The 16,337-nt window shown below is 33.5% G+C and overlaps 1 protein-coding gene across 1 annotated transcript; it reads left to right on the plus strand.

The window, feature by feature from the left end:
• The first annotated feature begins 4,707 nt into the window (after positions 1-4,707).
• On the plus strand, positions 4,708-15,609 carry LOC117323750 (sarcoplasmic reticulum histidine-rich calcium-binding protein-like). Its single transcript, XM_033879178.1, has 5 exons — positions 4,708-4,914; positions 10,696-10,767; positions 11,316-11,370; positions 12,298-12,334; positions 12,624-15,609. The coding sequence occupies exons 1-5, from the start codon at positions 4,762-4,764 to the stop codon at positions 12,712-12,714; spliced, it is 408 nt and encodes a 135-aa protein (XP_033735069.1). The 5' UTR covers positions 4,708-4,761; the 3' UTR covers positions 12,715-15,609.
• The last annotated feature ends 728 nt before the right edge of the window (positions 15,610-16,337 follow it).

A 16,337-nucleotide genomic window follows, 5' to 3' on the forward strand; every position in this document is an offset into this window, starting at 1 on the left:
GTAAATCAAGTAGAGTTTCAGACATAGTAAATCAAGTAGAGTTTCAGACAGTAAATCAAGTAGAGTTTCAGACAGTAAGTCAAGTAGAGTTTCAGACAGTAAATCAAGTAGAGTTTCAGACAGTAAGTCAAGTAGAGTTTCAGACAGTAAGTCAAGTAGAGTTTCAGACAGTAAGTCAAGTAGAGTTTCAGACAGTAAGTCAAGTAGAGTTTCAGACAGTAAGTCAAGTAGAGTTTCAGACAGAGTAAGTCAAGTAGAGTTTCAGAGAGTAAGTCAAGTAGAGTTTCAGACAGTAAATCAAGTAGAGTTTCAGACAGTAAATCAAGTAGAGTTTCAGACAGTAAGTCAAGTAGAGTTTCAGACAGTAAGTCAAGTAGAGTTTCAGACAGTAAGTCAAGTAGAGTTTCAGACAGAGTAAGTCAAGTAGAGTTTCAGACAGTAAATCAAGTAGAGTTTCAGACAGTAAGTCAAGTAGAGTTTCAGACAGTAAGTCAAGTAAAGTTTCAGACAGTAAGTCAAGTAGAGTTTCAGACAGAGTAAGTCAAGTAGAGTTTCAGACAGAGTAAGTCAAGTAGAGTTTCAGACAGTTAGTCAAGTAGAGTTTCAGACAGAGTAAGTCAAGTAGAGTTTCAGACATAGTAAATCAAGTAGAGTTTCAGACAGTAAGTCAAGTAGAGTTTCAGACAGTAAATCAAGTAGAGTTTCAGACAGAGTAAATCGAGTAGAGTTCCAAGGATTAGTATGCCAAGTGGAGATTCAAGGCATAGTAAAGTAGAATTTTAGACATAGTAAGTCAGGTAGAGTTTCAGACATAGTAAGTCAAAGTGTTCATATAACACCAGGGTGTCATTTGTGAGAGTATTCGCTTAAGATGTGCACGCTATATCAATGGGGAAACTCAGAATACTTGGATAATATATTGTCATACTAATTCCAGAGCCATATATATTATACACAATATGTGTATAATTATTTTAGTAACTACGTTAAAGTAGCATTGTAAAGTATACATACATATTTCCTGTTTGGGCCTTCTGTAAAATGATTGGTGATGTCGCGGCGGTCGGTCATAGTGGTCAGAGCAGACTTGGACTTTACAGTGTTTGAAGAAAATTCGTCATCAGAGCGTGTTTCTTTTTAAATAAGACCTAGTTCGGCATAGCCGTATCATTTTCTTTTGTTCCCGGATATGACACGACAGGTGGCGTTACTGGTCAAGATGAAGTATGTGATTGGTCAATGGAGCGGTAAATGCAAAATGCAGACATGCAGTTAAAAACGAACCAAAGTTAAGATTGAATGCAAGCTGAATAAGTGGATGTATCTATTCAAATGACACATCAATAAAATCATATTCCTGATTCAAATGCAGTCTTATTATCACCAAAAATGATTCAAACTGATATAATTTTGTTATCCGTGCTGAAACTGCGCATTTATTAATTAGTTCGTTAATTTATTACACCAGCAGTTTGGCATTACCAGCATAAAACTATGCCGTTTATCTTTTTTAAAGATATTTCTTGTTTGTTTTGTAATTTGTTGATCAAAACATGGACGTATATATATATATACGTCTAAATACGTGCTTGATTAAAAGGACAGTTTAAGTTCTCTAAAATTTCAAATGGATGCTTATTCTTTTTTTCCTCTTTCATTTTATAAAGATATTATTCGTTATTTCTGGTTTATGTTTAATATATCAGCCATCTGACCATGTCATCACAGTAATGTCATATAATGTCAGTCTTATGACCATGCCATCACAATAATGTCATCTAATGTCAGTCGTATGACCTTGCCATCACAATAATGTCATCTAATGTCAGTCGTGTGACCATGCCATCACACTAATGTCATCTAATGTCAGTCGTGTGACCATGCCATTATATCAATGTCATCTAATGTCAGCCGTCTGACCATGTCATCACAATAATGTCATCTAATGTCAGTCGTATGACCATGCCATCATAATAATGTCATCTAATGTCAGTCGTGTGACCATGCCATCACAATAATGTCATCTAATGTCAGTCGTGTGGCCATGTCATCACAGTAATGTCATCTAATGTCAGTCGTATGACCATGCCATCATAATAATGTCATCTAATGTCAGTCGTGTGACCATGCCATCATAATAATGTCATCTAATGTCAGTCGTGTGACCATGCCATCACAATAATGTCATCTAATGTCAGTCGTATGACCATGCCATCATAATAATGTCATCTAATGTCAGTCGTGTGACCATGCCATCATAATAATGTCATCTAATGTCAGTCGTGTGACCATGCCATCACAATAATGTCATATAATGTCAGTCGTATGACCATGCCATCACAATAATGTCATCTAATGTCAGTCGTGTGACCATGCCATCACAATAATGTCATCTAATGTCAGTCGTGTGACCTTGCCATCACAATAATGTCATCTAATGTCAGTCGTGTGGCCATGCCATCACAATAATGTCATCTAATGTCAGTCGTATGACCATGCAATTATATCAATGTCATCTACTGTCAGTCGTATGACCTTGCCGTCACAATAATGTCATCTACTGTCAGTCGTATGACCTTGCCATCACAATAATGTCATCTAATGTCAGTCGTGTGACCATGCCATCACAATAATGTCATCTAATGTCAGTCGTGTGACCATGCCATCATAATAATGTCATTTAATGTCAGTCGTGTGACCATGCCATCTAATGTCAGTCGTGTGACCATGCCATCTAATGTCAGTCGTGTGACCACGCCATCATAATAATGTCATCTAATGTCAGTCGTGTGACCTTGCCATCACAATAATGTCATCTAATGTCAGTCGTGTGACCATGCCATCATAATAATGTCATCTAATGTCAGCCGCCTAACCATGCCATCACAATAATGTCATCTAATGTCAGTCGTGTGACCATGCCATCACAATAATGTCATCTAATGTCAGTCGTGTGACCATGCCATCAAATTAATGTCATCTAATGTCAGCCGTCTTTTTAATAGAATGTTCCGATTTCAAGCACATTCGTGATAAATACTTTCGAGTCCCGGATATGAAAACCCTTTTCAGTTCCGTGGATTCGAAAACAATATTTAGCTACTTGAAACAAATCGATCTATTTTATAGACTTTGATGTCTTTTACGTTACTGCCTTTGACGTTCTATTTATATCACAAAGTTCACAAAATCCATTCGTACATATACATATTTTACCATTTTTAACCAACTTTTTATCATAGTGATCTAAATATAAATACGGATGCTTTTATAAATGACAAATTTTATCTGATTTTAACTTTAGAAATAAAACATGTTAGTATATTGTTTGGCCCTAAATGACCCTAGTTGTCGATGGGCCGTAAAACATAAACAAACAAACAAACAAACTGACCATGTCATCAAATTAATGTCATCTAATGTCAGTCGTAGGACAAAGCCGTCACAATTATGTCATCTAATATCAGTCGTCTGACCATGTCATTATATCAATGTAATTTAATGTCAGTTGTATGACCTTACCATTATATCAATGTCATCTAATGTCAGTAGTCTGACCATGCAATTATATCAATGTCATCTTATGACAGTCGTATGACCTTACCATTATATCAATGTCATCTTATGACAGTCGTATGACCTTACCATTATATCAATGCCATCCTATGTCAGTCGTATGACCTTACCATTATATAAATGTCATCTTATGACAGTCGTATGACCTTACCATTATATCATTGTCATCCTATGTCAGTCGTATGACCTTACCATTATATCAATGTCATCTTATGGCAGTCGTATGACCTTACCATTATATCATTGTCATCCTATGTCAGTCGTATGACCTTACCATTATATCAATGTCATCTAATGTCAGTAGTCTGACCATGCAATTATATCAATGTCATCTTATGACAGTCGTATGACCTTACCATTATATCAATGTCATCTTATGACAGTCGTATGACCTTACCATTATATCATTGTCATCCTATGTCAGTCGTATGACCTTACCATTATATCAATGTCATCTAATGTCAGTAGTCTGCATGACCATGAAATTATATCAATGTCATCTTATGACAGTCGTATGACCTTACCATTATATCATTGTCATCTTATGTCAATCGTGTGACCATATCATCCCATTAATGTCATATAATGTCAGTCATTTGACCATGCCATCACAATGTCACCTGATATGTCAGTCATATGACCATGCCATCAAACGTGTCATTAAATGTTAGTCGTACTGACTATGCCATCACAATAATGTCATTTAATGTCAGTCCAAATTTCAGCGTGATTCTGCTATCAAACAATATATATCAGTGAAATCCCGTGGAGTTGTATTATTTCAATGTAATTAAAAAGGTTTTGTGGAATACATTAAAATTTATTGTTACTGTGAAATCACCGTCACTTGCTGTAAGGAAGACAACTCCAGCACAACTTAAGCCGGTGTTATGCCAGTAAAGACGACTTTGTGGCTAATAAAATCGATAGGTACACACATATGTCTATTCAGTTATTTTCTGGTAGCTGTGCTTTTTACTCACTTTACTGACCCAAGAACATTCAGAATAAGAGTTGTGTGTTTGTTGTTGTTGTTGTTTTTTGTTTTTTGTTTTTTGTTTTTTAACAAAATATGATGTACGATCCGGAATTTATGTAAGAGTACTGGTTCCGCTTTATTTTAGTGTTACCCGGAAGTCACTCGTGGTCGAAAAGCATTGGTTTATTCGGATACACACCGGCAAAATGAAAGCTACATACATGTTAGCAGCACTGTCTGTGCTCATTCTGGTCATATTCGTCAATGCAGCAGATGAGGAACAGAAAGAAAAAAAATTAGACCCCGAAACGCTTGATTATGCAAAAGGATCGGTGTGCGGTTATTGTGAATACTGCCAGGTAAAATAGGGTCATTTACAACACAAGTTGACACCTTAAATCAGCTGCCTATATGCTTTAACTTATACCTATATGAAGTACCCTAGGGTATTGTAGTATACACTATATAGCTAAGGGTTCAGAGATCTAGAAGTCTCTGAATTTTAGCAGTCTTTCTGGGGCGTATTAGATATTTCAATTTCAGGCCATCAATTGCCAGTGTTGGGGCATGCGCAAGACTAAGAAGAAATGTTGGCTAATAACGTAGGGGTCCGGTAGCCTAATATAATGTGTACCCCTATAGGTACCAGATGTCTTGTATTAATAGTCCGCCTAAATGTCTTTGGCGGATCTGAGACGACACCTGTTAAAATTGTCCTTTGGGCTGACACCAGGCTTGAGACATTCTGACAGATAAATAAATGTCTGGTGTATACGAAGTTAATACCACTATGACATGTCTCTTCTTATTTCATATAAAATATAGCCAGAAATACCTATATATGTATTAAGACAAGGAAATGAAAGATTACCATTAAAAGTCCTACCTTTTTTCAAATTTCCTTACAAAGTCTCCCTCTACTTGCATTATTTTACCGATCTCTTCAGAAGACCTCAATCTTTCGACAAATGCAAAGTTTAAAAAAAAAAGGATTTGTTCCTATGTCTACACCATGGCTAGACGCATCATCTAGCTGTCAGAATGTCTCTATTGTAAAGGCCTAAAGAAACTCGGACTTGGGACTCTAAGTGATGTACACGTGAATACATACTTATTGTGTAAAAGTGTGGTGTGATGAGTATAAATAAGGACACCTTTCAAACTCAGACTTGTAGGAAATTCTGTTTAGCCATTGTTAACGATGATTAACATCTGGCTAAACAGAATTTTTATTATTATTATTTAATACTGGTGATGAATGGTAAAGTGTTTCCAGAGAGATTGAGATTATGACCAGGATATAATATTATTATTATATACAAGTTGCCATATGGTGCATTTAAAGAAAGGCGATATTAACATCCTAACCTTTCTGATTACTATGCCACCTTTCTGGGTTATGGTTGTATTTGGGTGACAAAGATTATGTGAAGATGAAGGGGAAAGAGTAGACAGGAAGAAGTGTTAAAGTATATAGGGTATAGATTGGTAAACTTACAACCTCACCAAGCCTAGACAAAGTGTCCTCTGGAGATAGAGAGGTTGCTGTTTAGAGTCCAAACAAAGACAGGATATTTTTCATTATTTGTTTCTATAACATGTACCGAGATCGCTAGTTTAAGCACCAGTGAAATATTTTTGGAGCAGTACACTTTTCATTATCCTGCTTCAATCTAGCAAATTCTTTTTTCAAAATCTTAGCAACACGCAACAAGACTGTGTCCTTTGAAGTGTGTGGTATTGATCAGAGGAATCGCTGGTCTTATTGGACTGATGAGAAGACACTATGTATATAGGTGTGGGGGCCAGGTAGTACAGTATATCTCTGTGAGGGATTGAAAACTTCAACCCAAGTGGTAACTTTGCCGACTCGTTAATGTTGGTAGAACAGAGTTAAAAAGTATAGCTTCTACTCATACACAGACACGTGTAGTCTCACTGTGAGTATCAGTGGACTTTTAAAATTTGTTTGTCTGTCGTCACAGAATACTACATCTTAACCAAAGTTCTGAGCTCCAGCAATCCCTGTCTGACATACTGGTAGATTGTATTTGGATCTAGGTGAATGGCTCCATTTTCCAGATGAGATCTCTTCCTACTTTTTACATTTGAGATTTAATGCTTGCTTTCCTTAAGAAAGTGACATGGAGAAGCTGTTGAAATAAAAACCTTTACAACATGTAACTTACCTACCTGTACTCCTGGACACATGTAGACACTATACAATCTAGCTAGGTATGCACTTGGTCTGCATGTCTACCAGTCTGTACATGATAGTTATTGTTATAATTTCAGTAAAACATTGCCTGAATAAAAGTTCTCAGCTTATTATAATTTCCTAAAATCTGGTGACCTAATTAGATCTGGTCAAATATGATATTTTGTTGTTAGTCTGTATGTTGTTATATGATACTTAATTTAGCCTCAAGTAATTTTTCATCATTATTTAACCATTCAGTGTATTCAAACTTGTCACTGTAATTGTATTAAGATGTGTACACAATCTGTAGTCAAATACATACTCAATTTCGACGCTTTCAAAGCTAACGCTAACATAAATTTCACTAATATCAGAAAATGCCTATAATTTTTCACCCACTACCATGATCAGCTCTCCAGTAAGCTATAACATCGGTATACATTCAGATGTTGTCAGGACTTAGGTATGTGGTGTCATAAATAACATTTGACTTATAGCCATAAGGCTCAGGTTATAAACCTATTGAAATCTATACCATGTCAGATAACTGCTGAAAATATATTACACATTGATTTGTCAGGGGGCCAGATCTGATAAATTTGGGGCAGGATTTTTGGGATTTAAACAGTGTACCCAAATGTTTTGCTGAGAGTCTGACTGGAATTTTAGAATGCATGTACTATAATTATAGCAAAATCTAATGTACTTTTTTTTTCTTTTCTTTTTTTAAAAATTAGTTCTTCTATAGATCTATAAGGAAGTAGGAATGAAATGCAAAATTTAATTTAATTTATCTAGGACAGCTACATTCAACCATAACAGAAAATGGTTTCCAGGAAATACAAGACAGACATGGATAATTCAAATTTACAGAAAAATTAATTATGTCTTGAATCTTCTGAGTGTCGATATTCCCGCTTGATGCAATTTACGTTGATGAGAATCGTTCTCTCCAATGACTGTCAGATATCAGTCCATTCCCATTAATTGAGCTACATTTGCATTTGATCACTTACATGTATGACTATGTACAGAACTATATCAGATAGCATAGCCTGGGGTGGATTTCTGTAGAAGACAAGAAATGCCAATATTCTGACTAGTATCTCTCAGTTGCTACTATTAATTAAGACTGATTAATTGATAAATTAGTGTTAAATGTCTTCCAGCACTAGAGGTAGATCAATAATGAATCTATATTCACTAGGATATGTCTATCATCAATATTGGTACTTTAACTTACATGTACTGTAGACTGTTTGTAGATCTATATATTAAATATATTTTCACTGTATCATACTGAGAGAGTGTTTTATAGGATGTTGCTTACAGGGATCTAAATTACATGCACTAAAATTATGTTCTCTTTAAAAAGAGATAGGATTCTTGAATAGACAGATAATTTATATTTAAAAAATAGGTGGTATCTTTTGAGAGGTAATTTATTCATTGGATGTTTTATCATTAGCAAGTTAGATGCGCATGCATTTTCAATTTTTTTACCCAATTAAAGTTTTAACACTTTCTTAGAAAGTTCAAAGGAATACTATAGCATATTGATGTTTTTTTTTAATATGACAGTAATGTCACAGTAATCAGTATATCATCTCACTAGTAAAGGTGGCAATTTAAACTCCTGTTGGAAGCATCGGCATGAAATATTCTTACTTCTGGAGTTGATTGTAATTGATAATTGGGGATCTTCATTTATCAGTGATAGGTAATGACCACATACACTGGTTTATATATGATAAATATAATGCTCATTAATCCTCTCTGAAATGCTAGAGAAATGACAAAGGGGAGGTTGGATAAAAATGAAAACTTGGGCAAGAATTTTCAATTTTTAGTTCTCCAAGAAAGATTCCATGGGAGCTATTTCTACATGAATGTAATGTCGGCGTTGGCATTTAAGTGTCATCCGTAGACAGCTAGGTTTAAGTTTTTATAAGACATTTTTGTGTGAATGCTGCTAGAATACTAGCTATAAATAGTATTTGATGTGTTCCTAATGGGACTACATTTGTGGACCTGCTAAACTAGACTACAGTAGACCTTGACCTTTGACCTACTTTAAAAAATTGTTTTAACCATGATCACAGTAAGTATATGATAACCGTATCACATAGGACTTTTATATTTGACGTGTTCTTTGTGACAATGCCATTCAATTGGTACTACATTGGTGGACCTGCTGACCACATGTGACATTCGTGGACCTGCTGACCACATGTGTTCTTTGTGACAAGGCCATTCTATTGGTACTACATTCGTGGACCTGCTGACCTTGACTGTGACCTTGCCTACATTTAAAAGCTAATTTCAAATTTCAACTCACTCTACCAGCTACGTTGCCCTCTGACAACTCTTGTTTAAGAGACTACACTGACAGCAGCATCCATATACTCAGGTACATGTACACAGCCTGTCACAAAAATGCATGAAAAGGCACCCATGGTATAGACATAGTACCAACAACAACAAAAAAGAAACATAGAAAAAATTGTTTATAAGACAAAAAGTTACCGGTAGGTACCAAATATAGAGTTTAATTACGATAGAATTCTTTCTAATGCAATTATTTTGGTTTCACCTTTAATTTAAAAGAAAGAAAGAAAATCTTACACTCTTGGAGGGTTGTTATAGCACAATGTTTAGCTTCGTGTACTGCTTAAAATATAGTCAACAATTTATTCTTGTTTTAAAAAAGATCATAATTCATGTTTAGAAACTTTACTCTTAATCAATGCACACATTATAGATAACCAAAAAAAATCTCAAATTTCCAGAATTCTTGTCTGAGACTTCTTGAATAAAATTGCCTGAATAAATGATATTTTCCTGACGGCTTCTTGATCACAAGTAAAGTGTACATGCCTCACACTTAATAAGTCAGTTGTCAAATTAAACATAGTGTATTGGTATTTAGGTTAACGTTTGGTAACATAAGTAGATTACAAGTTAGAATTCTTATCCGGCTTTACCAAACTATTGTTGTACTTCTGTCTGTAATCTCACAACAAACAAAAATTAGGTTAAGATCTTTAGGAAGATCATAACCACTTTTATGGTTTGGAAAATATTTACAAAATTCATATCGTGCAGTATTATCAAATTTTTGTTTAAAAAGAGTTATGTGAAAATCCATGTTCGTTTTCACATTTAACTTCACAACCCTTTTTTTTGGTCATTGTGGTCTTGACCTCTACACACATATTGACATTTAACTCTATAGTGGAATATACTTAATACAAAGATGTGTGTATATATTATCTGGAATTCAGACTTACTGAACAAATGAGGATTAAATATGCAGTATGTAGTATATATACATGTAATAATTTATATACTTGCAGTACATTTACCCCATAAATACATACATGTATACTGTTTCTCCAGTGTTTTTATTTTTAGTAAGTTAAAGTATTAAAGTGCAAATACTTTTCTAAAATGGTCTGATCTGTTGATACACTGCCTGTCTGATAAGGTCTCCTCAGTTGAGTTTGTCTTGTTTCTCTTTTGTAAAAATAAAGACAGAGTTATATAAAGACTAAGCGTTTAATAAAGACTCTATTCAAAGGCCCGACTCTATTCAAAGGCCCCTTATTCATTTTGCAGAATCATTGATTTCAAAATAGAAAGTAAAAAGTGGTTCACAAATAACCCTGCCTCAAACTTGCCATACTAAACTTTTACACTAGAGGAGGGGGCTGATTTGAGGATTAATATGATACTAAACTGATACACTAGAAAAGAAGGGTGGGAGGCTTATTTGAGGATGAATAATACGGTACTTAACTTTGACCCTAGAGGTGTTTTTTTTTTTATTTATTTTTTTTATTTTTTTTTTTTTTTTTGAGGATAGATATGGTATTCATTGTATTTATGATCAAGATAAGAAGTATAATTTTCTTTCAATTTTATCTTTTTTTTCTTGCAGTTTTGTGAGCTCTGTGATTCGGACTGTCCATGTGAAACAAGTCCTTCTCAACCCAACTGTAAAATGTGCAAGGTAAGGAAACACAATTAGCCGCAGGATATCTAAGTTAATATAAATAGTAACTAGCAAAAGAGGACATACTTCTTCAGGAAAAAAACTAGAGGCACTGTATACTGTATTCGACATGAATTAGGGGCATCTGTCCCAATAAACACAAACCCACATCAGGAAAAGAGGATGGGTACGCTAATTGAAACATAAAAAGTTCCGAACCTCACTGATCTGCCATTTAATCTTCAGTCTTTAAATGTCTCTAGATTGTTTTTGCTACCTGAAGATACTAAATGAAAGAAGACTTATTTTTTCCGCACAATTTTCGCATTAATTTTTTTCTCTGTATATGGTTTTATCAACCTTGACCCCCTTTGTATTTTTGCAAGTGCACTGTGCTCCAATTAGGTCAAATATGAAATTTCCTGAAATAGACAGTAATATAAGCTTTAGATATACATCAAAAGACTTGAAACTCACAATAACCACAATCTACAATATACACTGATGTGACCTGCTATATACCTAAAGAATATGACCCATTTATTTGATTCTTTGTTTTACTTCAGTACTGTAAATTCTGCTACCTTTGCTCAGCAGTCTGTGATACAGTTTGTAAACCAGGTAAGTCAACATTTATCTTAAATACTGCCCTAGTCAAAAACATGTTTTTACATTTCATGTTCTAAAATATCATATTACTCAAGTGTTTCAGATAGATACATACATATTTTAACTAATATTAATAAATATTTAATATGTTATTGGTCCCTACCCATGAAACCAGGAGGACAATAGTTTTCCTCCCCATCCATCTTGTACATAGGAAATTCCAAAGTTTGTTATTTAATTGTTGGTGCTCTAGTGGCTTCATTAGTTGCAGGATTTTGATCAAACTTCAAACGATGATAAAGGACCATAAAATCTCGGACATGTTCGAGTTTCAGAATTTTTGGGTTAAGGTCATTTACTATTTTTAGTGGGGCGAGTAGGGGATAATGTTTTGCTTTAGCAATATCCCTTATGCTTGTTAAATCTGTAGAATGACTGAGTTAGCCTGGAAATTGATATCCTACATGTCATGTTAAGCAGTCTATAACATCACTTTGTGAAGGGGTTAGATACTTGTTGTTGGATTTTTTGTGTTTTATTCAAGAATTATGATAAATCCAAATTTACATTTCATGCATGGACATTTGATGTCTATCATATTATATATGGCAGGGTATTTTTCTTTTTTTTTTTACTTCTTCCTATAACAGCAGCATTTTCAATCAGTGGCTGAATAAATATAATTATATATAGTAAATATATTAATATTTGCACAGAAAAAAACAGGCGCATACATTGTACATAAGAAACTCATAAACACGATCCAAAGTAATATACAATGTGTATATAATCTAGACATGCCTAAGAGTTGTTTACATACAGTTGCATGCATTTGTTTACATGGATTTTGATTATTTCTGTAACATTTTCTGTCATTATTTTTTTCTATTAAAATAAATTGTTAAAATAAAAATGTATCTTTAATTTCATCCCATCCAGGTGGCATATTAGACAAAGTGTCCTCTGCTATAGTGAGGTGAGTACAATAGTAAACACTGTCTTGATTCCACAACATTTAAAGAGTTATTGTCCTTTAATATTACACCTGTACTTAAAAAATCGTTCAGAGGTCTTCTCCCCTCAGTTATCAACCTGATTTACTTAAGTTTTGAAAATATACAAATGTCTTACTTCATTTTTATGATCATGTCATGCCAAAGTGACTGTTTAGCGACTGCATGGTAAAACCGGACATTACATCTTTCTGTAGGTCATTTTACTAGATAAATGTTGGTTGTATAGCCAAGTTTTTTTCTCATTTTCAGTGCTCTACCTATCCATGACAAAGAGGAGATAGACAAGGATTTGGATTCTGTGTCTGACTGGATAGCTAAGGAGAAGAGAGACGAGTTGTAACGATATCGTCCTCTAGAAAACAATACCTTCACTGTGTTAAGAGTGCTAACCTTTCACCTCGGTGTTCACCTGGCCTGTGACCTTTGACCTAGAATTATTCTACATTAGCCAAAGCTATGTTTCAAAAGTATCAAATTGAACATGATTAATCATAGTAATTAAAAGTCTTGATTTGAAAAAAATTTAATAAAATATTCCCAGGGGCCATCAAATTGAGATCAAATATAACTTTTAGATACTTAATATTACATGAAAAAAACTAGGTATATAATACATTATGATATCCTATTACCATTAATGTATTTATTCTAATATTCCAAAGAATAGAAAGTAAAGTTATTTATTTCATGGATGTCAATATGTCACCTTCAGAAGTAGAAATATATTTAACTGTCTTCGTGGGACCACAGTTGTTACAAAAATAAAACATTTACAACTTTGTATGAATGCAAGTCGTGAGGGTGGAGATACTGTAGGCATTTGTTTGGGTGAAGTATAGAACAAGTTCAAAAAGATAGTTGTTAACTTTTTATGATTAAGAAGTTTTTCTATTAAGTTATTCCTTTTAAGGAAGATTATAAATATTGGATAAAGAACAAAATAGTACATGTACCAAGTGTTTAAGTCACTATAATGTGCATGCTATAATGGTACATGATGTTTTTATGCCTGGTAATTCCGTTACTAAAAGCAATACAAGTGCAATGTTTGGGCCATGTGGATCACTTGTCAGTACAGAATTGTCCGTTATAAAACAGAAGTACCAACCTTGCCCCTTATTGTTGTAAAGTTGTATGTATCCTGGTGTTAGTAGTATTACACAATGTATTTATGTATAACTGGATGTTATGTGGTGCAGTTTAGTCTGGTAGATTTGTGAGAACTCTAATTCAAACTAGATATTTTCAAATTTTGTCAGATTGGTATATGTAATTTTGTAGTAAGTTTTCCATTTAAGGATGATTAAATTTTTCAGCTTTCCATTAGAATACACAGTATTTTGGTAAAACATTTCAGTCAGTATTTGATGTCGAGTAATATCATGACTTCAGGTGAATTATGGTTATATATTTTAGAAAAAAACTTCATATTCTTGGAGTCAATTTCTACCAAGAAATTATCGGATATTAGTTGGAATATTTTTACTTTTAATATTTCGATGAAATAAAAAAAGCTAATTCCATAGTAATTTATGATTCCATAGTCAAACAGAAGCGGAAGGGGGATCTGTCATGCAAAAATACTTTGATATGAATTTCTGTGTAACTGAATGAGAGAAGTGAGAAGCAACTGTTACTGTATTAACTGTGTATAGATTTGTTATGGAAACTTTGCTGTGTATTGCTTTGTTGTGTGATTATAATCAGGAATTTCATTTTTTTGTCAATATGCCATTTTTGTGTCCAATGTATTTTATACTTACAATATACATTTCGTTATTTGTGATTTACATTGTAGACTGCTAATTTCTTTCATCATAAAACCAGGTCAAAGAACTTTCAGAAAAATATCCTTAGATTGTATTTGATAGTGAGATAGTCATTTGTATTAGAAACAAGTGGAATTGGACGTGAATACAATATATATATATTATTGGAACTAATTGAGGTAACTAATTATATAGATCATAGTTACCATTTTGTCCACCAGGTGTAGCTTTATTTCCATAAACTAATTAAAAATAACCAGTACCAAAGCATTGTCGGTATTGCCTTCCATTGATTTTAAACACAATTATTTTTTTTTACATCATGGTAACATCATAATTCACTGCATTAGTGTTTTGTTCCAAACCAACCCTGAAATCCCATTTATTTGATTAATTGCCGTAAACTGATTTTTCTAATGCGTTAATTGTGTTATCGTGTTCTACAAACACCCATCATCCTACTCCCCAAATGAAAATTATAAACATACTGACTTAACTTTACAATAATTATGCAACATTATGCAAAGTTATATCACATATTTATCTCTTGTTGTTTTGTCCAGATAATCTGTGGAGCAGAATGTACCGAAACCAGTATTTAAACTAGAAAGGCCCCTCAAACATATCTATTTTAATGAGAAAGAAATAATTATACCGTATATAGTAATGGATCAGAAGAAGAAATGACTAGCTGTTGAATGGATGTGTATGAAGTCTGGTTTACTTTATGAAATACGTAATTATTTCCAGCAAATGTTTTGCTTTATTATGTTGAGAAATTGTACAAATATAATTGAACAAAACCACAAAGAAATGGTTGGACTGTCTAGTAGAAACTGATCATAATATGAAATTATGCAAAAATAATATAGTACATATACAATGTACATTATAATGTGTTTGAACAAAAAATAGGAATAAGGAACAAATTTGTAATTTATTTTTGCTTTTTATAAGTTGCGTAACACCATCACTGTGGACAGGCACTTTCATATTTAATATAGAAAATTTCTATCTGAGAATATCTTTAACCAAATTTACAACCAGTCTTTGTTTTCTATCAAATTTTGAATGGTATCATGTTACAAGTTTGAGATTAACCTCCCATATACTAATTGGAGTTTATTATATGTTCATCAGTGACTTAAATCATGAATACATCAATGAAATGATGGTAATGACACAGCATTGAAAACCTATACAATCATGATTTGATATAGACATGTTGATTATCTTTTTAACATTTGTATTTTGTACATTTTTTTCATGAGGAAATATTTTAACTATAGCCGTAGATATAGAGGAAAGAGACCAAAACATTCCATTGCTTTTAGATATCATAAAAATAAATGCACATCTATTTATTTCATGCATGTCCTTTATATCATAATGTTAAACCTGATTTTTCATATTACCTTTGTCAGACAAATAAAGAAATAAAGATGTTTTTCCCCAAACGGTCTCCATGAAATTCTTAGTTTTTGTCTGTCTTGGAAATCTTCGTGTTACATATTTCATGTACACATTAACCCTACATTATTCATAACTGAATTATCTCCAGTCATGCAAACTTGAAAACAGTCTTACATAACAATTGAACTTATATGAATTATTTATCTACAGCACAGTATTGCTAGAATCTTGGATTGAAGCTGTCAATCCAATGGCAAGAGGCACAATAGGCCTGCATCAAATATTGCTCTCTTCACTCATGATTCTTTGTCACCTTTCTGTTAACCAAGGGAAGTTGTTTAAACATTTAACAAAGTTGACTTCTGTAACCTTGAGTATGGGTCAAGGTTACTTCTTTCCAAACACTGTTAGGTGTTAAACCATGGACCCTCTAGCCAAATACCTTTTATTATAGGTATTTTGGTTAAATCTAAGATGTTGGTTGTTTTTGTTGGTTTTTTTTTGTGTTTTTACAAATGACCTGTGGGACCTTGTATTATGGGGTGAAGTCATTTCTTTTCACAACCTTGGTTGGCTCACTCTTTGAAATCTACTAGCTAAATATCATTATTCCAGGTCTTTTGGATTTTGAGAAAATCAAGGTGGACGTAGGGTACAGAATTACAGCTCCACTGATAATTAGGTTTCATGAAGGCCGTGTCCAAATGTGTTTTAATGTTCTATCCCATCAATTTTTAATCTATCATCATCAGTAGTCCGTCCTCTGTAATCAATTGTTATT

This window comes from Pecten maximus, chromosome 3 (genome assembly GCF_902652985.1).
Source record: "Pecten maximus chromosome 3, xPecMax1.1, whole genome shotgun sequence".
NCBI classification, from domain to species: domain Eukaryota; kingdom Metazoa; phylum Mollusca; class Bivalvia; order Pectinida; family Pectinidae; genus Pecten; species Pecten maximus.